The sequence below is a fragment of the Pogoniulus pusillus genome, chromosome 12, assembly GCF_015220805.1.
Source record: "Pogoniulus pusillus isolate bPogPus1 chromosome 12, bPogPus1.pri, whole genome shotgun sequence".
Classification (NCBI taxonomy): Eukaryota; Metazoa; Chordata; class Aves; order Piciformes; family Lybiidae; genus Pogoniulus; species Pogoniulus pusillus.
This window is the reverse complement of record NC_087275.1, coordinates 16,105,576-16,130,179: the sequence shown is the minus strand read 5'-3', so window position 1 is coordinate 16,130,179 and position 24,604 is coordinate 16,105,576. Positions and strand designations below refer to the sequence as shown.

The 24,604-nt window shown below is 36.8% G+C and overlaps 1 protein-coding gene across 1 annotated transcript in view; it reads left to right on the top strand.

Annotated features, from left to right (window-relative positions):
- Positions 1-23,041, top strand: part of PAXBP1 (PAX3 and PAX7 binding protein 1) — a 28,982-nt gene extending 5,941 nt beyond the window's left edge. The window contains exons 5-18 of the mRNA XM_064152431.1: positions 847-950; positions 1,919-2,139; positions 3,072-3,261; positions 8,125-8,248; positions 10,492-10,591; positions 11,025-11,140; positions 13,356-13,555; positions 15,463-15,607; positions 15,760-15,881; positions 16,695-16,771; positions 17,036-17,102; positions 18,657-18,803; positions 19,202-19,356; positions 21,514-23,041. Coding sequence (XP_064008501.1) covers positions 847-950; positions 1,919-2,139; positions 3,072-3,261; positions 8,125-8,248; positions 10,492-10,591; positions 11,025-11,140; positions 13,356-13,555; positions 15,463-15,607; positions 15,760-15,881; positions 16,695-16,771; positions 17,036-17,102; positions 18,657-18,803; positions 19,202-19,356; positions 21,514-21,631 — 1,886 coding nt within the window. The 3' untranslated portion in view covers positions 21,632-23,041. The remainder of the gene's footprint in view (positions 1-846; positions 951-1,918; positions 2,140-3,071; positions 3,262-8,124; positions 8,249-10,491; positions 10,592-11,024; positions 11,141-13,355; positions 13,556-15,462; positions 15,608-15,759; positions 15,882-16,694; positions 16,772-17,035; positions 17,103-18,656; positions 18,804-19,201; positions 19,357-21,513) is intronic.
- Positions 23,042-24,604: the final 1,563 nt, after the last annotated feature.

The following is a 24,604-nucleotide window of genomic DNA, read 5'->3' as shown; positions in this document are numbered from 1 at the left end:
TATGTACTTTGTTTTTTAAGAAGTAGTTGTGAAAAGAAAAACATTAGAGTTTTTGTATGGCATTCTTCTTGCTGTCAAGCAGGTTAAATTTGGAAAAGGAGAATTAGAAAGATGATGTATGTTTTTAACATTAGACAGCTTTACCAGCTGTTAATTGCAAATTTGCTAATTGGATGTTTGGTAAGTTAAGAAATTAGCCTCCAAAATAAAATTGAAATCACCAGACTTGCTCAGAAGGTTTGGAAGTAAGATAGAGCAGTATTTTACAGCAAGCTAAATTCGCAAGCATATATACAAAATACGTTTGCATGTATTTGCAATTATATACAGTTTAGAAATAATACAGAAATCCAGTCCTCCCAGCCCTGGACAAAGAAAACTCAGAAGGGGACAGTGCCACCTTCTCTCTCCCCAGATAGAAAATTAGCAGGGCCTCACGTGTTATCAGTTCTGTCAAAGTTAGTGTTCAGCCATGCACAGAGGAGCAGTGGAGGAGGTGAAAGGCAGAAGGCAATGAATGATATAGTAGGCTATCATTATTTTCCTTTTACAAACAGTGCCCTGCTCATTCACTCTATATTAAAGTGTCCAAAAGGTTTCTCTCTCTTGTTTATAATTTAGAACCAAAATACAGCATTAGCTCTTAAACTACTACAGGGTGTTTTTATATGGAATTTCTGTGATAATAATTCACAGGCTACCATCCTTTAATTCCTTGTGAACAGAAAAGGAAAATGAATGCAAGTGCTCCCACCAAAGTGTGGTCTCTCAGGTTTTTGAACTTGTGGCCCTTACTATGAGTATATTATCTTTTCCTTTTTGTTGACCTCTTTTCTTCATCTTAAGGTATTGAGGGAAGCGATGATGAAGCACTGGTGGCAGGGGAACAAGATGAAGAACTCAGCAGATGGGAGCAAGAACAGATACGGAAAGGAATCAACATACCTCAGGCATGTATTTAGTTGTGAACTCTTTTTTGTTTGTTTCTGCATACATTGGCTAAATCTTTTACAAACTTGAGTAGTTTACAGAAGGCCTTTTCACCTGAGAAGTTTGGTGTGTAGCTTCTAATATTACTTAAACAGAAATCATAGAATGTCAGGGGCTAGAAGAGACATCGAAAGATCTTTTGGTCCAGCCCCCTTGCCAGAGCAGGATCACCTAGAGCAGATCACGCTGGAATGCATCCAGATGGTTCTTGAATGTCTCCAGAGATGTATGATTTTAAGTATCCGTTCATATGTATTTGTATCACTTTCATGTGCATTTGTTCTGGGTAGATACCAATTGGTTGTGGTGCTGTTTACCAGCATTTATTTGCAGCCTAATGTAGAGGTAGAATAATGCTGCTGTGAAGAGACCTCTGTTCTTGTATATCGTTGGCCTGGTAGAGTCTGTGTAAGCAGTGCACGTTTCGTTGTTGTTTCTATATCTTGGGGTGCACCATAGATACGGAATTCATAGCAGGCTGTATCTGTACCTTCATTGTGAAGTTGCCACTCAGCTGAAGAGGGTAGTTCTGATTTTTTTTTTAAGTAAAATATTAGCAAATTCACAACCAGATGCACTGTAAGAATCTGTGTCATCTTTCAAGTGGTACTAAATTTTGCTAAGGCAAAGTGTTTGGGTTTTGTAGGAGTTAGATGCTGGTTAAAATTGTCATTTAATGACTTGTTATATGTATCAATGTTTAAAGTTCCGATGATACTATGAGTTTGTCCACGTCAGAAGGTGCTTCTGAGGGTATTTGTTTCTTCTAACCTATGCCTTGGAAGTTCTACACTTAAATGCACTTGATAATTGGATTTTATAAATGGACTTGTTATAAAGTGGAAAAATGCAGGCATTTGAGATGTGAAAGTAAGCTTTCCTTTCTTTAAAGTCTAATGTGGTACGATTACATTTCCTCTTCCATTAGGTTCAACCAAGTCAGCCTGCTGAAGTGAATAATCTGTACTACCAGAACACTTACCAGACACTGTCTTATGGGTCTTCATATGGCATTCCATACACTTACGCGGCGTATGGATCATCAGAAACCAAGTCTCAAAAAACAGATAACACAGTTCCTTTCAAAACTCCCAGTAATGAGATGACTCCTGTTACTATTGATTTGGTAAAGAAACAGCTTAAAGACAGGTAGGACAGACCATCTTTTTAGACTTAAAGAACTGTCCCCTAGTTTTCTGTTCCTCAGGCGTCTTTTAGTCTCGGTGAGCAAACAGAGTTTCATCGCTGGAAAAGTACTGACTGGCACATCCATTTAAAAAATAATAAAAAGGCAAACAAAAAAAAAGCTCAAAGTGAAGATGACATTGACACTTTGTTCGAAAGTCTCCTTGGATTGCTTCTATGGAAGTGAAGCTTTAAAAATGAGGCCATTGATCTTGTTGAAGACAGGTCTGAGTTTCATCTTCTGGACACTGCACAGTCTTGTAGTCAAGAATTGAAAGGCCAGTGAGGTGTTTAGCTTGTCAAGTTACAGTCTTCTAAACTGTGAATCAGATTTTTCCTCTTCACTAGATAAAATCCTGTGCAGGGTTTGGGGGTTTTGTGTAGTTCAATTGCTGTAATCTGCTTGTCAATTACGCAGAAGGTTCTACTGAATGATCAACCCACTTGCAGTGAGAAATCATTTGTAGTGAACAAGTTGCACTTAATACATCTTCAAAATTGGTTTGTATGCCCCTTGTAGTGTTACAGCCTTTGACAGCAAATCACGTTAGTAGAGGAATAAGGCTGGTTTTCATAAGATAAAGTTCTTCCCTGCTCCCTTGTCTCCCAGATTTAGTCTAGGGGCCAGCATTGTGCTATTATAAGGGCTATCAGCTCCTGTAAAAACTTGAGTAGGCAATGCAAAGCACTCAGTGTAGTCTAGCCAATTAATTCGAGCCATTAGCTTTGCTGCTTATGTAGAGAGGGGAGAAAAGGAGGAATGAAAGTCAGGGAATGTGTCTTTTTAGTATATCCTGTATATAGGCTTAGTACTTGCACTGTCTGTTTAATATCTCAACAGTCTGAAATATACAGACTTTTGGATGTAAATTTGCTATTTATCCATTGCCCTTCAGGTTGGACTCTATGAAAGAATTGCACAAAGCTAATCGGCAGCAATATGAGAAACATCAGCAAAGCCGAGAGGACTCTACCAAGGCAATTGAAAGATTAGAAGGGTCTTCTGGGGGTATTGGTGAACAGTATAAGTTTTTGCAAGAAATGCGAGGGTATGTCCAAGACTTGCTTGAGTGTTTCAGTGAAAAGGTAAGGATGCAAAAACATTCATCTTTTTTTTCTCTTAAAAAAAAAAAAGGAACTCGTAGTACATGCCAACCACCACATCTCCTTGTGTTTTCAAAAAAATCATTGAGAACATGTTCTTCTAAAGGTTTGGTTATTCAAAGGTTGAAGAGTTAACTTTTCATCATGCTAAGCTGGTTATCAACAATCTCTCTTTCACAGTGCAAGAGACCACACTGACTGCCTAAAGTCTCTTTTGGGTTGTATGTCTTTAGGATTTTAGTAGATACTCTGGTATTTCACCTTTACATAGACACTGCTTTTTCACTTGTGTTTGATATCTAGGGTCAGCAAAAATAGAGGCTGGATTACAAGTTTGCTAGTTTCTGGACTTCATGAACACTTTAAGTAGACTCGTGTTTTGTATATTGCTATAACCTTTCTCCTCTCAGACATTTTCACATACTTGTTATTACTTCAGTGTATGAAGGAGAAAAGTTACATAACTAGTGTAGCTGTCTGAGGACACCCAAACTTTAAAATGATGCTCCTTTCTTGTAGTTGCCATACCTTTGTATACATATAACTTGAAAACCTAGTCTCTCTTTCTTTCTTTTCTTATTCATTATGCTTTAATTACTTTGCTGTAAATATAATAGGAGCTCCTAAATACGTGTATTTGTATATGCATATATACACATGCACAGAGGAGATGTGAAATTCAATTAGTGGTACACAGGCTACTTCTTTACTGTCTTCTGACTTGAATACAGTAATGTATTATCTTAAGACGTTAGCTATCAGAATTATTTGTGTGGTTGAAGCTGCTGCTTACCTAGCTCACTAGGCATGGATGAGAAATACAAAAGTGTTCTGTTTGGTAATCGGTTAGACATGAATTGTTCAGTGTTAGTGGTATTGGAAGAGTCCTATCTTCAGTCCTATTGAAGAATAGCTATGTTGTGAATAAATGCAGGTGTGGACCAGCTAATTCACCCAGCTAAGTGACTAGTTACAATAAATTCTGCTCGTTGAAGAAGCAGGATTCCTGAGTCTGTTGGCATTAGCTGTTTCAGGGTAGTAAAGGTATCTTCATTGGAAGCAGTGTTAGTGCTTGTTACCCAGATGCCTAAATTCCTGCTAAAGAGAACTTCTTACAATTTTGTCTCTGTGATAAAAGACATATTTCAGAATATCTCTTCTGTATTTCAGAAGAGAACTTAAATACCTCTGTGTTTATTAAGCGTCTTCTTTCTGAAGACCTTATGTTAAATTTCTTTTGTGATAACTATATGCAGTGTCTGGAGGTTCTCTTCTATATTTCGTGCTGTCTTGTTCAAATATGTTTTTTAAACAAATTGTTCTGGAATGCACCATTCTGAGTATAATCTAAGCTTTTTAGTTTCCCAGATTTTGTATAAACCAGAAAAGTTTATTGACAAGTAGGAGTGTAACATTTCAGTTCAGTTTGTAGGAAGGTTATTGACCTATCAGGCTATGCTAATAGATAAATCCAGCCATTATACAGCAAATTAGCTGCTAATTTTAAAAAACAGGTTTGTCAAAGTTGCTTTCTCAGAATATATCTTTGCTTTCCATGTAGTTTGTCTTTTAAGGGTTCTGTACGTGGACCTCCCCCTTCTGACCCTCCCTGTACCCCACCGGTCATGCCAGTCCACTGAATTTTTAAGATGTGAATTTTTTACCATCTCATGCTTCTTAGGGACATTCATTTGCTGTTTTCGGTTGGAGGCTGGTGCAGTATCCGTGTGTACAACTGAGCTGCAAAATTAGGAGGTGACATGGTCAGTTTAACAGAAACCTTTCATTCTTTATGATACCCCATATATTGTTCCCTTTTTTGGCCAGATGATCTGTTTTGGAATTGGGTGCTTTCAGTGTGATGAAAACACTGCTAAATTAAAAACCAGTGTCGGTAGGACACCACAAGTTTTTCTAAAAGGGAGGTAGAGGAGGGGAAAAATAAAGTAATAAAATAACATTTAAATGAAATAACAAAGTATAGCAGGACAGTAAATTCATCTTACCTGTTGGGTGTAGAGATAAATTACCTTTAGCTTTTTTGTAAAACCTGTGGCCCCGACTGCTTCATATTCAGAATGTGTGTGTTTATAACATAAAATGTATGTAGTTGTTATACATAAGCATACAAAATGTGTCTACATGTGTGTAATAACAGTATTGCCTGTGTTTGTATGTATGTGTATATTTACATATACATACATGAACACGTATCATAAATATGTAAAAAGCTAGGTCCCTCCCTATCTTTTCAAATACAGTTCTCTGATGCTTTATTTTACTAGAACTAGCCATGATTATTAATCAGATTCACATTGGTACTGGTCAGAAAGTGCTTTGCTGTAGAAACATAATGGTTTCATTCCTATGTTCCCGTGTGTCTGTTGACTTAGTTTTGGAGAACAAAAAACATCATCATAAATTAGACTTTCTTCCCTATGCCATTTTATTCACCATGATCAACCCTTCATGATCCCCTAGCAAGCAAAACAATTTTGTTCATATTGTTTTGAAGAGATTGTGAATGTTAGAAACACTATCCTCATTGGTAAGGGGCGGAGCAGAGGCAGCTATTATGTGTATTTTAGAAACAAGCAATGGAAATGTCAAATCCTCTGCTTATTTTTTCAGTTGTTCCCATCAATGATAAAATCAGTGGAGTGTAAGATGCTTGTAAGCCTTCCTTCACAGGCAATTACTGTCAAAATTACACTTTCTGAGATGGCTGTAAAGAAGTAACAGTGTCTTCACATGTTGAACATAGGAATATGTCAGAGGTACAGAAAGATTAAATTGTTCTGGGCACGACTTTAACAGCACAGTTAGGCGAACCGCTGTTTTATCTGCAAAAGCAAATTATCAAATCACTCTTGTATTGGTCAGAGTTGGGTGCTGTAGGTTAAAATCATCCTTGTGAACTGTATGTTCAGTAAGCTTTTCACTTTTGCACTGTTTACAGTGAAAGTGAAAAAAGCCTAACCAAGCCACAACCCAAACCAGAATTTAAAGTATTGAATAAAAAACTGACAGTGAGTGAGGGCTGCAGCTTTATAGTGGTTAGTGAAGTTGTCAGTCACTCATCAGCCATAGTACTGATTACAGAAGAATAACATCTTGTAAGACTTCTGTGTTTTAAGTGGGAGATAGTTTGAATGGATTCTTATACCTGAATACATAACTAGTTGGTTGGTTTTAATCCTGAGGCAGTTATAGAAAGAACCTTTGGGGATGCTTTGAAAGCTTTTGGTTAGGTATTGGAATAGGCTGCCTGAGGAGGGGATGGTGTCACCGTCCCTGGAAGTGTTAAAAAGTGTGTAGACATGGCACTTTGGGATATGATTTAATGGCTGTGGTAGTGTCAGGTTGATGGTTGGGCTCGATCTTAGGTCTTTTTCAACCAAAACAATTCTGTGATTCTGTAACTTTCAAATTTTAGAGTTGCCTTTACATGCTGAAGAAGCTATATTTTCTGTGGTAAACATATTTATTTTTAAACATTTCTATTCTTGTTTTGAAAAGAGTCTTACATTCTGAATATACATTTCCAGCACTGGGATATTCCCTCCTCATATTTTTCTGTACTGTTTTCTCCAAAAGAAAGTTGTACATATTTTGAGTTGGTACAGAGTTGCGTTCATTTTAATGCCCGTAGCCCAGTTTATACCACAAAGAACTAATATTTCCTTCCATGTAATTTCACCTCTGATGTGTGTGTCATTCTCAGACAGTTACAATGGCCCTGTAGCTATAATCTTATCTTATGCTTACCAGAGGAGGTTCTTTAGTAGCTGCTGAGTCACTTTCTAAATTACATCAGGAAAGAAAGTCTGATTTTATCTCTGTTTTGAAAAAAACCTTAATCCTGGATAGTAGGCAACAAAGAAATATTTGAGCTAAAAGTCTGGAAGACTGTGGATTAAGCATGTGTCATGGAGGTAAGGAGGGTGTAGCTTCAGTGTTCATATTAAAGGGCTTGCCTGTTCAGATGAAGAGATTGTGAAAAGCTCTGGTTATCATTTTAATATTTCTAATTACTTTTAACTTCTCTCAGTAACCGAATTTTTGCAAAAGTGAGTGGTAGTGAACCTGCTCTTTAACGTCAAGAAAGTCTTAGGTGTTATAACATCAGCTATTGTTGTTATAGTTGCTGCTGAAATTTAGCCCACTTGGAAAAAAAATGTAGCAGCAGGTTGGATCTGACTTAAGTCTGTATTGTTCAAACATTTTACTTGATGCATAAGTCACATGGATTGTGCAACTTTAATGATAGGCTAGAGTAATATTTTGCTGACTTGAATTACCTATTGGCATAACATGTTTCATTTAATGTCAATAATAATATTTCAGCATATGCTACTAACAAAACTGGTATCTGCTGGCTTCAGGAGGTTAGCTTCACACTTTGTTTTTTTCACTTCAGACTATTTTCTCATTAAAGTGTAAAATACTACTACATTCTTATTTAAAGATAGAGAGGAAATAATCGGGTCTGAGAATTGTAAGCACTTGTAACACAATACGTAGCTCACTTGGTAAAGTAAACAAGATTACATGAAATAGTATATCACACTCTCTAAAGTGGTTGTCTTACTGAGTAGACTCATTCAGCTAACAGAAGTTGTTTTCAGAATGCTATTGCTGTGGTTGAAAGCTGTCAGCGTTGTTAAATGCATGCTTTTTCTTCACGTTAAACAATTCTCTGGCCCAAATGATACCAGTGGGTGAAAGGAAACTGTTTGTGCGACTAGAAGTACAGTGGGAGCATTGTGCTTCGGAATAGTATGGTACCCCAGAAACTGAGCACCTAAAGACCATGACATTACGTAGTGTGTTGTATTTTTACAGGTGCCTCTGATTAATGAACTTGAATCTGCAATGCACCAGCTGTACAAACAGCGAGCTTCCCGCCTTGTCCAAAGACGACAAGATGATATTAAAGATGAATCTTCGGAGTTTTCAAGCCATTCAAGTCAGTCCATCTTGAAGGTTTTTATTATTCATTAAACAACCTTGTTTACTTAGTATGGCTTAATTTAAATGTAAATGTTTGAAGCATGACTGACTTGAAGTTTATCCTGACTCTTGAGATAGGCGGAAGGAAGTTTAGATAAAAAATCTTTGATCTTTTTTTTTTAAACTCAAAGCCACTCTTAGCTCTGACTTCATCTCTCCTTTCTGTTGCTCTTAACTATGTTTTTTCTTTCCTAGCACTGAAACTGTATGCATGGTGGCAGTGGTAGCATGTGATTCATGATTTTCCTCTTATGTCAAGACTTTTTTTTCTTAATCTCCTTGAGCCTATACATTTCCTGTAACATCTACAGTTAACTGTACAATTCCAAAAAGCACTGGGATAGAATTGACTTCTTTCTAATGCTCTGTTTGGTAGGCAGCATAAGTATTTAATTTCAGACACTTACTTGGTACAGCTAAAACCCAGAAGACACTAGTGCCATTGTTAAAAATCACACTAATAAAAAGTAAACTTGAATTAGATACACCTTAAAATTAGCAAGTTAAAATATCTTCTTACTGTAATGAGTGTGGGGATGGGGATTCTCAATGAGGGATTTTCTTGTGGTGATTACTCTTCAGTATGTAAAATTCTACAGAAGTATAAATGTAAACTTTGGTGAAAACAGGTGTTCCTTGGAGGAGGCTTTATTTAGCATGTTAAATAATGGGTGAAGTACCAGATTAGTAGTAATTGTCTTTCTGCTTTGGAAAGCTTTTCATTTTTAAAAATTACTTCCTTGTCTGTTCTGTTGCTGACCTAAAATCCTACAATAAAAACCATTTCCTATTCTGTCACAGTGATGAAATTTTCACGGAGATTAAATTTCATTCATACCATTAGATAGAACTTACTGAGATTGAGAAAGCATTAGAGATCAGAGTTGGGCATCCCTCTATGGAGTGATTAGCACAAATACTCCTTTTGGGACTGTATTTGGAGCTCCCCAGGCATTGTGTGTAGACCTTGCCATTTTGCCATGGAATGCTGTTGTGAGAACTAGAAACCTAGTGTACTAGAAACAGATTGCCTGAAAGAAGCTTAAAATATAGTTGTCAAGACTGATTTTTAAAGAGAGCTCTCAGAATCTGGGAATCTTGAGACTGGATTTCACTGCATCTAGAAATAGTTCAGTTGTGTCCCTCACATTATCACAGAGACTAGGAGTTGATGCCACACTTCAATTTGATGTGTATTGGAGACAGAGAAGATCTGCTTTTATTCATACTGTGTCAGAACACTAAAGGGCTAGAAGTGAATTTAAGTCTACCAACTGTTGCTTTTCTGCTGTGTAAAGACAAATAGCTCAGATTTAAATAACATTTTAAATGTTGGACAAGTGATAGATTCATCTCTGTGTTAAGATTCCTCTTAGTATTTGTGGTATAGAATTAGAGTAGACATAGATTAGCATTAATATTTTAAATGACATATTTGTAAATAGATTTAGTTAGAACATGCAAATTTACTCCTGAAATTTGGGTAGGCTTTTGTTTAAATTTTGATGTTTATATTTTAGTGGATTTGAGCACTAGCTAACATTCAAAAGTCTGCTGACATCTGAAAAAGATGAACTGGAAACACTCCTGGGTCTGCATGCTGGTTGCTGATCAGCTTCACTAGTTAGCTGTATTTCCTATAATCAGGAACATCTACAATGAATGGCAACTTAAAAAGAGGAGGGAAGATGATTTATTCCCAGGGATTTTCATGAGTTTTAATTTTTAGGTGATCTAAACCATAAAAATTTCAGAAACCACTATGGCTAGAACTCTGAAACAATATGTATTCCTGCTCCTGTCGGTGACTTTCCTCTACCTTTCTCTTTCATTTTCTTCTCCAAAGATTTGTGGTGAACATGTTTATGTGAGGACTACTTTTGTCTTGGAACATTCAGTTCATGCAATTTTTGTTTAAAAATGTTGGCTTTCATATAGTTGGGCATTGTTGTGAGAGGGACAAGAGTGAAGTGTGGTGAAAACTATCTGACATTTAAATGGAGATTTTTCTGGTCTCCACTGCTTCCTCTCTTAACCTCTACAGTTGCAAATCCAGGCTTCTGAGTACATCTTTTTGACAACTTTGGCTTTCTACTTCAAATTAGTTCAAAGTCAGTAAAAGGCTCTTATGAAACTGCCTATAGCATATTTCTATAATCATAGATAAGCATTTTAATTTTTATCAATGTAATTTTACAGATAAAGCACTGATGGCACCAAATCTTGAATCTTTTGGACGAGACAGAGTTATCTATCAAGAACAAGTAAAGCGTCGGACTGCAGAAAGAGAGGCTAGAAGGTAGAGTACTAAAATTTCTTGCCCTTTAGTAATTTTTGCCTACTTGCAGAATACAATTGTCCTGTGTGACATACTCATGTTCATTTCCTGCAAAGGGAATAAACACTTAAGCTGATATGCCCCAAGGGAATATTCTTGAAAGTCCCCAATTCTCATGCAACTGTACAAACCAAAGCACTGTTACGTGATGCTGGTTTAAAATCACTGAAATAAAGCATAGTAAACCTATTCCACACTTGTATGATCTCTGATAGTTTCTCTTCTATCCATTGTTTGAGAGAGCAACATAGTGGAATATTTGAGGTAGTGACATAGCTGATGCTTTCATTCAGTGTAGATTTCCTTGCACTGCAAATTTTGACAAGCTTAAGTGGATGTATTCATTGTATAGGAGGGATGAAATAAGCTGTTTTATGCTGCTGGTCCTTTCCAGAACTCGTCGTAGACAAGCAAGAGAGCAAACTGGGAAAATGGCAGATCACCTGGAAGGCCTTTCCAGCGATGATGAGGAAACTTCAACGGATATTACAAACTTCAACATGGAGCGAGGTTAGAAAAGCTACTGAAGCTTTACATTTAAAAATACAGGAAATTTGGCAGGGAAGGAAAAAAAAAGATCCAAATGTAGCCTTATCTGTGTATTTCATCATATTTTGGAGACAGTTTAGGAACTGCTCCTTGCTGGAGCTCCAGTGTGACCAAAACAGTCTCTCTACTCCAACTTGTTGTGTAGCTTGCTGCTAACTGAGGTTCTTTTTATTTAATTCAAACACTCTTTTGCTAGCAAGCAGTACATTGTTATACCTTCTGCAGATACTAAGCGTTCCCTACGGTTTATAATGTAGTTTATCATTCTTCAAATATCTGTTGATTTTACTTGTGAAAGTCTGAGGACATCAGTGCTGTAGAAACCTTTCTTTGCTTGATAGGAGGTATTTCCTGGAGTTTTGCATAAGCATCTAGAAATAGTGACAAAAGTCTTGTAGTCTCTTACTACAGCCTGGCAAATTTTGCAGATAGAAAACATGTTGAATGTAAGCACTGCAGAAATAACCTTGTGGTGCTTACTTGACTTGAGTCTTATCTGCAATTTTATAATGAATATGGAGCATCACTGTTGTAATCCTAATCTTGTTTTGAACATGAGTAAAATTATCATTCTCTCTGATGAAAGAGATTTTAATCAGTTTAAAAGACATATGGAGAATAAGAGCAGCAAGTGTCACGTGTAGAACTACTTACGTTGTATATGAGGAGGCTTCAAACACCTTTAGACTCTTCAGCTAGGAGAATGTTGACATGGGACATGGAAGGATGTGATAGAATAGATTTCAAGTAAACAAGTCACTTCCCATAGAGAGTGTAATAAAAATGCCAAAGTCATTGCAGTAGGTGGTTGTGGAGACTCAAAGTATGGACAGATTTTAAAAGCAGTTAATTGTCTAGCACTTGGATCCTTTCAGAAGTGCAGACAGTTTCCCCACCTTTAGTTGCTGGTTGATTTAGCGAAATTGTGGATGCAGAGAATTCAGAAATAAAGCAACTGTTTAGGGCTGCTGGGTGCTATAACTAACTTTGCTAAAGTTAAATTATGTGGATTAAAATTCAGTGTGGCCAAATTGCTCTTTATAATGTGGTATTTGGATGTGTACAAAAGCCTTTTATAGGAATTTCATCAGTTTGAGTAAGTGTGGTATTTCTAAAGGCATTTCATCCTTTGTAGCTCTCATGTTAGTCTAGAATCAGCAGTGAACTATATGCAACGGAGGGATGCACTGTGGAGCTGCTAACATTATTTGTAGCATCTTTTTGATGTCAGTGTGAAAAGTTTGTTTATATGACATCATCACATGTTCCTCAGCCCTGTCTCTACCTGCTGGTGCATGCTAGTTATATTAGTTATATACAGGCTGCTACTGTAAGTGAGCATTTAAAACATTGGCTGCAGAATACAATGACTGATTCAAATGACACTAAGCCTGAGAAGTAGAAAATATGAAGAGAAAAGTAGGCTGGATGTTAGGAGGAAGTTCTTCATAGAGAGTGATTCACCATTGGAATAGGCTTCCCAGGGAGGTGGTGGAGTTGTCATCCCTGGAGGTGTTGAAGCCAAGCCTGGACGGGGCACTTAGTGCCATGGTCTAGTTGATTGGACAGGGTTGAGTGGTAGGTTGGACTGGATGATCTTGGAGGTCTCTTCCAACCTGGTTGATTCTGTCATTCTGTGAAAACAATGTATGGATGAAATGTTTTGGCCTGTATAGACTTCTAGTACAGTAAATAAAACAAAATCTCAGGAAGCTGCTAAGGGATTGTAATGGTTGCCAGCTGCTAACAGCCATGTTATGTTCAGCAGTCTGCCAGGACCCTGTCTGAAATGCTGATTCAGATGTCTTACCTGAGATGCCTTCCTGTACACTTTGAGCAGTATTATAAATTAATTTGGGTTGGAAGGGACTTGGAAATCAGCTGTTTCAAACTCTTGTGCGGAAGGAGGGCAGCTTTGAAGTTAGATCCACAGGGCATGTAGCCCAATGTATCACCTGTCCAACATCTGGTAACTGAAAATCCTTGCACAAAGTGTTTAAAGCAAGCCCTGTGATAAAAGGGTCTATTGCATTCTCATGCTTCTAAAGGAGATGGCTTTTTTTGGTTTTCAGTTATAGGAGTCAGCTGCCGACAGCGAGCATCAAAGTCTCTCTTGAAAGAGGTGTTCCATGGAATGGGTGATGAACTTAGTACTGTTGTTTTTCTCCCCCACCAGATCGTATATTGAAAGAATCCAGCAAAGTTTTTGAAGATGTTTTGGAAAGCTTTTACTCAATCGATTGCATTAAGTCACAGTTTGAAGCTTGGCGATCAAAGTACTTTGCTTCCTATAAGGATGCTTATATTGGCCTCTGTTTACCAAAGCTCTTTAACCCTTTAATCAGACTTCAGCTGCTTATCTGGACTCCTTTGGAGGTAAGATCCACTCCAAGCAACTTCTACATAAGCTTCTAAATAGCAATTCCTTCACACCTCTGCAGAATAAAGTAAATTACACCTTTGTTGTGTGCATCTTGCAAATGTGTGTTCTAGGAATAAAGTTTCAAATAGGTACACCTCTTGAGGTGAAGCTTTTATGTTTTTTTTCTGGATTATTGTCCTCTGTGTTCTCAGCAGGCCAAAGTTCAATTCAGCACATGTCAATACCTTATCATTGAGTAGTGTAGACCAAAAAGTCAAATAGTTTCTTAAGTAATATATTTAGGTTTTAAAATATTTAAGGAAAAAATGTGATTGTAGAGTTACTTTCTCTTCTGAAGAAACAGTAAGATGCCTATTTCTATCTTGACCTACAACCTAAGTCTCTACATTTATACCTTTCTTTCTCTCACTTACAACTTCATACCCTGGCTAGCAACTTCGAAGTCTTCCTTGTAGTACTCATTGGCCAGTTATTAGGTACAGAACACAGGAAAAGCAGGACAGCATTGTTGCAGCCCAGCATAGTACCCCTGGAAAAATATTCATTGACCATCATGCATATATATCCATCAGGACAAACAGTTCAGGTAGCTTTTGACTTCTACTCTGTTTTTCCTACCAGTGAAAGCTCTCGTGAGATTTCTGCTGAGGTCAGGTGTTTCACAGTAATGGTGGGCTCTTTGTCTGTCATGTTGGCTTTTACTGGGGAGTGGGTCAAGGCACAGAGTGAGAGCAGTTGTGTAATCTTGGGGTATTTTTAGGAAACTAGGCTAATAAGGCAGATTTGTCTTCCTCCCTTTAAAAACTTCACCTCCCTACAGTGCAGTCTCACAACTGAGTGACTGTCTTTATTCAGAGGGGGGGGGGTTGTGTTTTTTTCTTTTCTAAATTACCAAGGGACTACTTGTAGAAGGGGATCTTCCATCCCCTCTGTTCTGATTGCAGAGGAAGGGAAACTTGAGTTCTCTTCAGAGAGCATTCAGAGTATTTAACTAAAAAGAGGGAAAAAAAATCTGTGAAGATGTCCTCGTTAAATTTAAAACTGGTTTTGTGCTTTTGCCTTTCCCCTAGGCTATTTCTATGTGACTTCCCAGTCTGGCAAAACAAAACTCAATTTAATTTGAGACATGGCACAGAATTCTCAAATCTAATGGTTTTCACTACTTGGTGTTGCTGGTGCTGTTAAGCATTTTGTTAGAACAAATTACAAGGCATTCAAAAAAAGAGATGTTTAATGCAGAAGGCATAATTACATAAAGCAGCACATATTAACTGTACTTGACTTTTGCCTAATCTGTGGGCTGCTATTTAGCTCAGGTGTAATTAGAAGTTTAGATCTGCAGAGCAACAGCTACCAAAAAAAACCCCTCAAGTCTTACTTCCACCCCTTTTTACTTTCATTAGGTCTAGTCATTTTGTGGTTATAGAATTAATTAGTTCATTTGGCTGATTTATAGAAAATTGACTTTGTTTTTCCTCCTCTGGTTTTGATACATGTACACTAGAGTGACCTGTGAAGGCATGATTAGTAGTGTCCAGGCAAAGAGGCAGAACATTGTCTTCACTTCTCACAAATCAGTAGGGGAGCCAAAGTGATTTGCTCATCCTCATGCCAGGTTAAGAAACTGTTTGTTCTTGAGGCACTATTTTCTCTCCTCCTTTCCTCCTACCTGACATGTAGACAAAACAGGACTAGATTTTCAAGTTGTTACTATGCTCAGTTTCTGCTTACCCTGCCTGCTTAGCACACTCAGTGGGCTGTTTTAACGTAGTTTTATTCTATTTTGTGAATGTCAAACCTGAATATATAATACTGTTTTTTTAATATGTTGACTTCAAATCTCTGTCAAAGAATTTAACCTCAAGTGTTTTGTTTGTGGTGTTTGTATTTTTTTTATCAGGGCAAGTGTCGAGATTTTGAGACTATGTTGTGGTTTGAATCATTGCTGTTTTATGGCTGTGAAGAACAGGAGCAAGTGAAAGATGATGCTGATATTTCGCTATTGCCTACCATCGTAGAGAGAGTTATTATTCCTAAATTAACAGGTAAAGTCTTAGAAAATGGGAGAAAAGGTGGGGGTATGGAACCTAATGTGCTTGTCTGTGCTTTGAGATTTTAATGTTTTGTAAACCATTGTCTGTCTTGGTACCTGTGTTTAAGAATTTGCAAAGTGGAATAATTCTTTCATTTCTTACAGTAATTTCTGAAAATATATGGGATCCTTTTTCCACAACACAAACATCTAGAATGGTAGCAATTGTACAGAAACTAGTAGATGGATATCCCACAGTGGTGAATGCAGAAAACAAAAATACACAAGTAAGTTGTTTTGGTCTCTTTCCTTAACTTATGCAAGATATTTAAGAAATTTGAATTTTTTTAATATGCTATGATGGAGAGCCCAGCATGCTTAGGAGAGGGAAAGATAATTTTGCCATTGTTTCATATTATATTACAAATAGTTATATTATTTTGTAATCCTTTGCATAATTATTAAATGCCTGACAGCTGACTTATGAAGAGTCAAGTACAGTGATAAATTAGGAGAGACTTGGTGGAGTCTTCCCGAAAATAGATGCTAGATATAAAAATTGGTATGAACGATGCTAAGACAGCTTGGTCTGTAGCTTTGCTTTAGTAGTTATCTACAAATAGTCAAGCTTTACTTTTTTTTTTTAGATCTTTATAACATTTTCAAATGTATTGCCTTGAAACGTGACTGGTTTACTTATGTCTTATGAATACAAGAGCAAGTGTCATGAGCTCAGGTGCTGTAGCTACTGTAACATATGCATTGCCCTTAGATAACAGCTGATAGGCTAAAGTGTACATGCATGGTAAAGTTAACAGGAGATTAAAAATGACAAAACCCCTGGCTTCACAGAAGCTAACTGTGTAGCCAAGCTTAATATAAAATAATTCAGTAAAACCTGAAGGCGGTGGGAAGTGTCAAATTTCTGCTTTGTTAATGATTATAGACTTCTCTAAGACTTTATTCATTTGTGTGCTTAAGTATGCATATCTTTTACTGTTATGGTCACAAGTGTTCTTTGCTGCTTTGAAAATTAGTCTCTGGGTGGTTAACTACTAAGTAGTGCTTTGGACACTTAAAAAAAAATTTATCTGTTTCAGATGCTTTTAAAGGCATTGTTGCTAAGAATGAGGAGAACACTAGATGATGATGTATTCATGCCCTTATATCCAAAAAAGTAAGTTTGCTTTCAACTGTGATGTTAGACCTTTATTAACTATGGATGATGCCTTCTGTCCATAGTTAACAAGGGTTTTTTTCCCAATATGGTTCACTGAATGGATACAGGAGATCTTTCATTGTTGTTGTGAGGATTTAGCAAAGACAAGCAGGATGGAAGGGAATATTTATAGAAATGAACTGTGTGTGGGAAGGAGGAAGCCAGCAAACGCCAGACAGAGGTGGTCTTGGTTGCTCATTAAAGAAATCTCTTACTTTCCAGCATCTTAGAAAACAAGAACTCTGGTCCATATTTGTTTTTCCAACGTCAGTTTTGGTCCTCTGTTAAGGTAAGTCAGTAAATACATCCGGTAAATCTTTTGGTCTAGACAGTGTAGCAATAAAATCCTCTTCACACTTGTGGAAAATGGTAGGTGGAAATTGCTTTAACTTCATTTGAAAGAATTCTGAGTTGGGATTCTTAGTGTTTGATCATTCATTGTTCGCTGTTCACTCTTCAGAAAGATTGTTGAGTGAAAGCACTGTCGTTTTAACTCGTGCATTGTGGGTGTACTTAGCATACTCAAGACAGGGTTGTTTTTTTAATGTCAGTGTGCTTGTCAGAATGAAATATACTGCTTTTATTTATTTCATGTGGGAATGAGGGAGCTTGGTTTGTTTGGTTTGGGGTTTGTTTTTTGGTAGATAGTGTTCATGAAAGTTACTTGGTTTCTTTTGGAAAGCTCACTTCTGTATTTGAAGTGTAAGAACAGTTGTAATCTTAGTTTAATTGAAATGATGAAAAGACTCTGTGTGGAGAACACACAACAGCTATGACTGTACTTTATTTTCCATAAAAGGAGGTAAACAAAATAAGCTCCCAACTAAACAGAAAAGCGTGAGAGCCATGCTGATTGAACTGCTGATCTCTGTGATCCTGCAAACAGAAGTCTTATCTGGAATTTTCTGTTTAAATTGCAGCAGTGAGAGAAACTGCATTCTGAATAAGGTTGCAGTCACTTTTTTTTAAAAGTATTTGACTCTGATTTCTTTCACTTCAAAAGAAATAAAAGTCAACTTCTTAAATGCTGTCTAGAGCAAAAAATAGTTACGCTCATTTATTGAAATGCTGTTCTTAAAAGTGAAAGATTTCACTTATTTAGGGCTTGTGTCTCTTTCAAGAGTGAAATTGCCTGCTTCTGGCAGTAGCTCTCAGTCTGAGAAGTATGCACCTTGTTACTGCTGCTTTATTTTAGGCAAGCATTAAAAATGCATCTCTTGTGCAAGCAAGTCAGTTATAGCATCACAGACAGGCAGAAATAGAAGCTGGGATGCAAGTGCTTGTACTGTTTCCTTCGGATTTGCCTCAGCAGTGAACCACTGGTCATGTTCTCTTGTATGAGGCTAGCAGCAGTTCTCCACAGCCCATACCCCCTTGGGCAATTGAGGCTACAGGGCTGGCTTAGCCAGCACTCCCCTATGACACTTTCTGTGTCGCTTGTGTCACCATGCTTTGGAAATAAAGGTATGCTGACAGAGTAGCTAGAGATTTCATTGTCAGGAGGACTGAGAATTTGCCCCTTGTATGGCATATGCTGGGCCTCATTTGGCTTGGCATTGACATTAAGTTTTGAGAACAAGGTGACTTAAAACTTTAATTCTTTTTTGTTCTGATTTCTTGTGCAAAGTATGAGTAAAGTCGTGGTGGTTGTTGTATAATAATTTATAGCACTCTAAGCTGGTACTTTATGGATGCTGAATAGTTTTGATGATAATAGAAGGCATATTTACACTGCTTACTTGGTCATGTTCTTGCATTTGAAGAAGTTCTAGAGTATTTGATCAATTTCCTGGTTTCAGTAAATTTTTTAATACCTTTTTTTTTCCATGTGTTGTATTTTCAGTTATTAGGAAATTTTCTCCAGTGGTATGGAATCCTTTCAAACAAAACTCTCCAGGAACTGTCAATAGATGGTCTGTTAAACAGATATATTCTTATGGCTTTTCAAAACTCTGAGTATGGAGAGGACAGCATTAAGAAAGCTCAAAGTGTAAGTAAAATCTAGCAGTATTTAAAATCACTTGTAAATCACAAATTTCACCTGAAGGAAAAATGTAGTTAAAACTTGAGGCTGCCTATAAAATGTTGGCTTTGATATCTCAAAGTTGTGATGTTAGTGAAAAATAGATGTATTTTTTTTAGTACCAAACTAAACAAAGTACCTTCTCTGGCTCATGCCTGTAGATAGTTTATATGCAGCATTGATTTCAGTGTTTTACTGCTTGAATTTTGGATCTTTGTGTGAGATTTTTCAGTGGGTTTCTCACTGTGTCACTCAGCTGGGCTTTGTTGCTGCATTCTTCCAGACAGAAGGCACAAGCCATGTTAGATAGCTTCTAAAATTTTTGTTACATTGTGTTCTAATTTTCTTTTTCCTGTTCTCTCTAGGTAATTGCTTGCTTTCCTAAACAGTGGTTCGCTAATCTAAAAGGAGAGAAGACTATCCCTCAGCTAGAAAACTTCTGTAGATACCTTGTTCATCTGGCTGATACAATTTATAGAAACAGCATTGGTTGCTCTGATGTAGAGAAAAGAAATGCAAGGTAATTGGAGTTGATGCAGCTGCAATTCTTGTACCGTGTATTACTTTGCTGATGCACAAAAATGGGGGCAAATAATCTCTGCACTGCTGCATTGAAACTTCAGAAATGCTGCAGTACTATGATGGATAGGGAGTTGTTTTTTTTCTATAGTATCAGAAGGCATCACCTGCTGGACATCTGTAAACATTCATAGTATCTTTTGCACTACTACTACTGCTTAGGGTCACTGGTTCTGGCAAATTTTATAGCGACTGATTTTTTGACTTTCCACCTTGTGAGCCTGTTTCCATAATGGCTTTTAAATTGCAAACTGCTTTTGGGTACAGTTCAAAAGTTCTGATTTTATTTGCACGTACAACTAGATGAACCTGATTTTCCCTATATTGAAGAGATGTTTTACTTGTATCTGATAACTGGCAAAGTTAGAAGTTCGGGTTAGATGCGCAAATGTTGCTGCTGGTCAAGAAATGTGAAATGCTGTGGGTGTATCATTTCAAGCAACAATGAACTTAGAACTGTTGCACTGATAGACAGGAATATAGCAAGACTGGAAGATCAGATGGTCGCAAAGGACTCTTCTAACCAAAGATATACTGTGATTATGCTGTTGCAGGAGAAGGAAAGGTTTCAAGGTCAATAGTTTTGAACCTGAAACTTGGACAGATGAGCCCACTTTTTGCCTGCCTTGGTCATTCTTGATAGCTGAACTTGCTTGAGCCATTGTTGAGTTACTCTTCAATTATTGAGGCTCTCTGGTGGGTTAGATCCTTCTTCCTTTTTGATCTTAGGCATAGCACTGAAGCATAGGGACAGATGGTTCCTTTAAATTGTAGCAGAAGAGTCTTGGTTAAGAGATAGGGTAATTTTTTTTGTTATTTCACTTTATTTCCAGTTACCATGTTGGTTATTAGACACTTTTCTGTCTTGAGAGTCACCTTTGGCTGTGCCATGTGACTCATCTCATTTTCAGAGAACAATGAGCTTTGTGCTGCACTGGGTTGTGCTCAAACAACTTTTTATCCACTCTTAGGCTTTGCTGCAGAACTCTATGTCCAAAGTAGAATAGTAGTGTCACATACCACTTTAAATTTCCTCATGATTCAGATTCAAAATAGACTTGTTACTCCTCCTTTTCTGAAACTGAAGTGCCTAGCCTAGCATGGTGCTGACACTGAAACGAAGGCATTGAGAGAATCCAGTAGAGATTAAACTTTCTCTCTTTTGGTAGCCTGTTCCTGATTTGAAAGAACTCTCTTTTCCATCTGAATAGATAACGTGGTAAAAGTTTCTATTGGGAGAATAAAGAGAAACCTCCAGTTAATCCTTCTTTTACTATTAAGTTCTAATACAATTTCTATCTTCAGGCCCTTTGCTTTTCCCCAGATTTAACACATCTGTTGTCATTGCCTCCCTTAAGCAGATAAAATAAATCTGCAGCAGAAATAACACTTTCTATAAATGAAGAATGTTACCTCTTTTCATATAAAACCCTAGTACAGTTGCTTGAAATTAAAGTGCATTAATTTCTGCTGAGAGGGAAGTATATCTTTACCTGTGTCTGTTAGTGCACGTTTTCCAGATGTTGGATGCTTTTTCACAGATGAGCTAAGCTCATTTGTAAGATGAATTTTGAACTTCTAATATTTGTTGTGAGACTGGTCCAAATTTTGTGTCCATCCTCCTATCAAGGTACCAGAATTGTTCTTGGCAGCTAAAGAAGTACAGTTTCCCTAGTGGTTTGTTCTCTCTGAGCTTCCTAGAGCGACCTGAATAGTAATGCAGTCTGTTAGTCCAAGCTTCCTACCTTTTTAAGGCATGCATTAAAGCAAACTTGCTGCCTCGATTTTTATGGTTACTCAGAGAACTGTGATTCATTGCACAGTACTATTAGTAATCTAAAACATTTTCTTGAGATCATACTGCATCTAGTCCTAAACCATATTGTATGATTAATTCCTACTCCCAAAATAAATGTTTCATATTCAATACAAAGCTGATAGCCAACTTTATCATACTAAGCAAGCAGAGAAGAAAATTAACTGAAGTTATTGGAAACTCATCTGCTCTATGGATTCATAATGTAGCCTTCTGTTGAAATACTAATTTTTGTACATGATTATTCTGTCTCTGTCTTGACTTTACCTTCCCCATTTTCAGGGAGCACATAAAGCAGATCATAAAGCTTCTAGCAAGTGTCCGAGCACTGGATCATGCCGTGACCGTCGCAAATGATCACAACGTAAAAGAGATAAAGATTTTAATAGAAGGAAAATAGACTTTTTTGGACAACTTATTTTGAGCTTTAAAACCATTCCTGATGTGTAATTTATGTACATATGTAAAGTTTCTTAAACTGTAAAGTATTGATCTTCGTTTTAATACAAAGTGCATTCTTATATACAGCATCCTTAAAAAAAAACAACACAAGTTTAAAAAAAAGAAAAAAAAAAGGCTTTGAGAAGAAAAATGGAATCCCAAGATTGTCATCTTTCCAGAAATCAAATTTTCCTTCAAGTTTCTCAATCTTGTTTACAAAAATACTTTGTACCCATGATTAGTAGTCATCTACTCCTGTTAATTGTTCCATGGCTAACTGGAATGTGTTCTGATATATTACGTGTAATGCAATGTATGCATATATTTATACCATCGTGTTGCTTTCACACTGGATATAGAGACCTTGTACTGTTGGAATAAGGTTTTCATTTGCTTAAAAGTACTTATTTTGACAAGAAAATGATCTTATGATTGGTCAAAAGGGCTGGCAAAACAATTAAACATGTCAAAAGTATTTGAGCTGGAGTAGAGACATACTGAAATGCAACCTGACCTTTGAAAAGTAGCTGTGCTGCACTCAAATTGGAATAGCTAAAAATTTACTTGCATTCAGAATATGGAACTCTTTAAAAGACTGTTCTTAAAACAGAAAGGAAAACTAAAATCACTACTTAATGAGTTTGCCTTTTTTTTAATACAGATATATAGTGAGAACTTGTGATTATTGCACGAGTATACGTGACAACACTTCCAAAGTCCCAAATACCTTTCATTTTATAGAAGTAAGTTTGCCCATGAACTCTGGACCTTCTTTCTTTATGCAACTTGGTTAAATTCAGTATTTGTCTTCTTTTTTCTTCTGTATTTTTTTATACTTCATACATAGAACCCATTTCTTCTGATTGGCATAGCTAAAGATGTCAAGCAAAATAAGGTGAAGAAAATTTTATATCCTATCATTTGAAGTATTTATATTGTAGTAAATATTCAAATATTCCCTCTAAATACCATCTAAGAATAGTCTCACAAGAAAAGTGCTCAATTTAAATGTAAATTAAAAGAAAACACTTATAAAAACCTGTTGACTTACATCAGAATACTAGTCCCTTGATCTTGAAGCTCAAGGCATGAGAACAGCTGTAATAGCCTTGGATTAAGAGCTATTTCTAGGTGTGCCCTACTTTTTCGGGGAACTGTAGCAATAAATTGGCATATGGGATAACAGAAGAAATCATTGTATTTTATGCTCATGTCACGTGGTATAAAGAGTATATTGAAAATGTACAATTTGTAACATGCACACTTCATTCGGACACTGAACATTTTTTTCTGAACTGTTGGGATTGATGGAGTACATTCATGAATACCTGCTTTTAGAAATTGTTTCAATAAACTTGTCTATCAAGGAGCTGCTGCAATGCAACTTGTTAAGCTTTATTCCTTCAGGAAGGTGTTAATGCAAATACACGTGCTGGCTGACTGCTTCACTGTGTTAGAAAGAAATCATCCTTAGAAGGTGGAATTTTTGGAGTGAAGAAAAGTTTGTTTACTGTAAAAAGCAATAGGATAAATACAAAAATTCACTTCTAATAGTATGTATGTGTGTGTATATGCAAATATATATATAAAAATATATAACAAAACTTAAATGCAGCTTTGTAACTGCAGTTTCAGTTGGTGTGCACACTACTAAAGGAGCTCCAGACTATGGAAGGACAAAGCTCAAGATATTAAAAATAGAAGCATTTTGCTCCAATTCAGATTCTGACTAAAATTGTAAGGGAGGGAAGGAAGAGAATATCTCCCTTGTAACCTCATTATAGATTATAACTACAGAGATTTTTTTTTCTAAGATAACCTGTAGTCATTTTCCTAATAAACTGCTGTGGAAGACCAGCTATTTATGTTACACATCACCTGTCCTCCCCTAATGTAATGACACCATGTGATTGTGATATCTAAGCCTTTGCACTCTTAGGAAGGAGTTTCTTCTTCCTATCCCCAAACAATGTCACATTTAGACTATAATAACGTGAAGAAACTTGCAGCAAAGAACACTTCTGGGCAATTGTAACACCTCATTTAGGGCAGTGCAGCACTTCCCTATGTATAATGGTTGTAGCTGTATAAGCTATGAGCAAAATAACCACTCTCACTTCTGCCACTTTACCCATATGTCGTTTATTAATGGAAATTAAAGGTCAGTAGACAACTGCTGCATGCTTGAGGTATAATCCAAGGCCAACTGCATTGACAGTATTCTCCCACTTTACTATGTGTATCTCACTGTTCACTATCAAAATGAACAATCGCAACATGTTAAGAGACTGACGTTCTAGATGATGGTGAAATCCCATGTGAGAAGGTGCTACCACGTTAAGTGACATGGCAATCCTATTCTCAGAACTCTAGAGGGGGTCTTGAGATAACAACCTCTTTAGTAGTTAACATTGTTTAGGAAAAGAAAATGTAGAACTTGTAAGGGAAAAATTGCATGTAAAACTGTCAGCCATTGACATTTTTATGATCAGGAAAATGTATTATTTGATTATTACAGTTCTATAATTATTTTATTATACAGTTATGCATGAATACAGTTATTAGTTATTTACCCTAAAGGTCACCAGCAGCAAAGGGAAAACCTTGTCCTTTACTGTGAAGGACATCAAAATTAAATCTGAAATGTGAAATGGAGCAGATCAAGGAAAACAATGTGCAGAGTCAGAAAGCCACATAATTCCTCTTTCTCTTCCTTTTACATACACATCATTTTCTGCAAGTTTACTAATCAGTGGTTCTGCTTTCACTTCTCCCTTGGTTACTCTATAAAACAAAAGACATTTTTTAGGAAGTACTCTGAAAAAAAATACATCCACAAGGTGAAGGGATATGCACCTGAAGTGTTGTTGTACTGCATGGCTTTGGCATAATGACTTGGTGAGGTTTGCTTTAACAGTCTGAACATGCATGG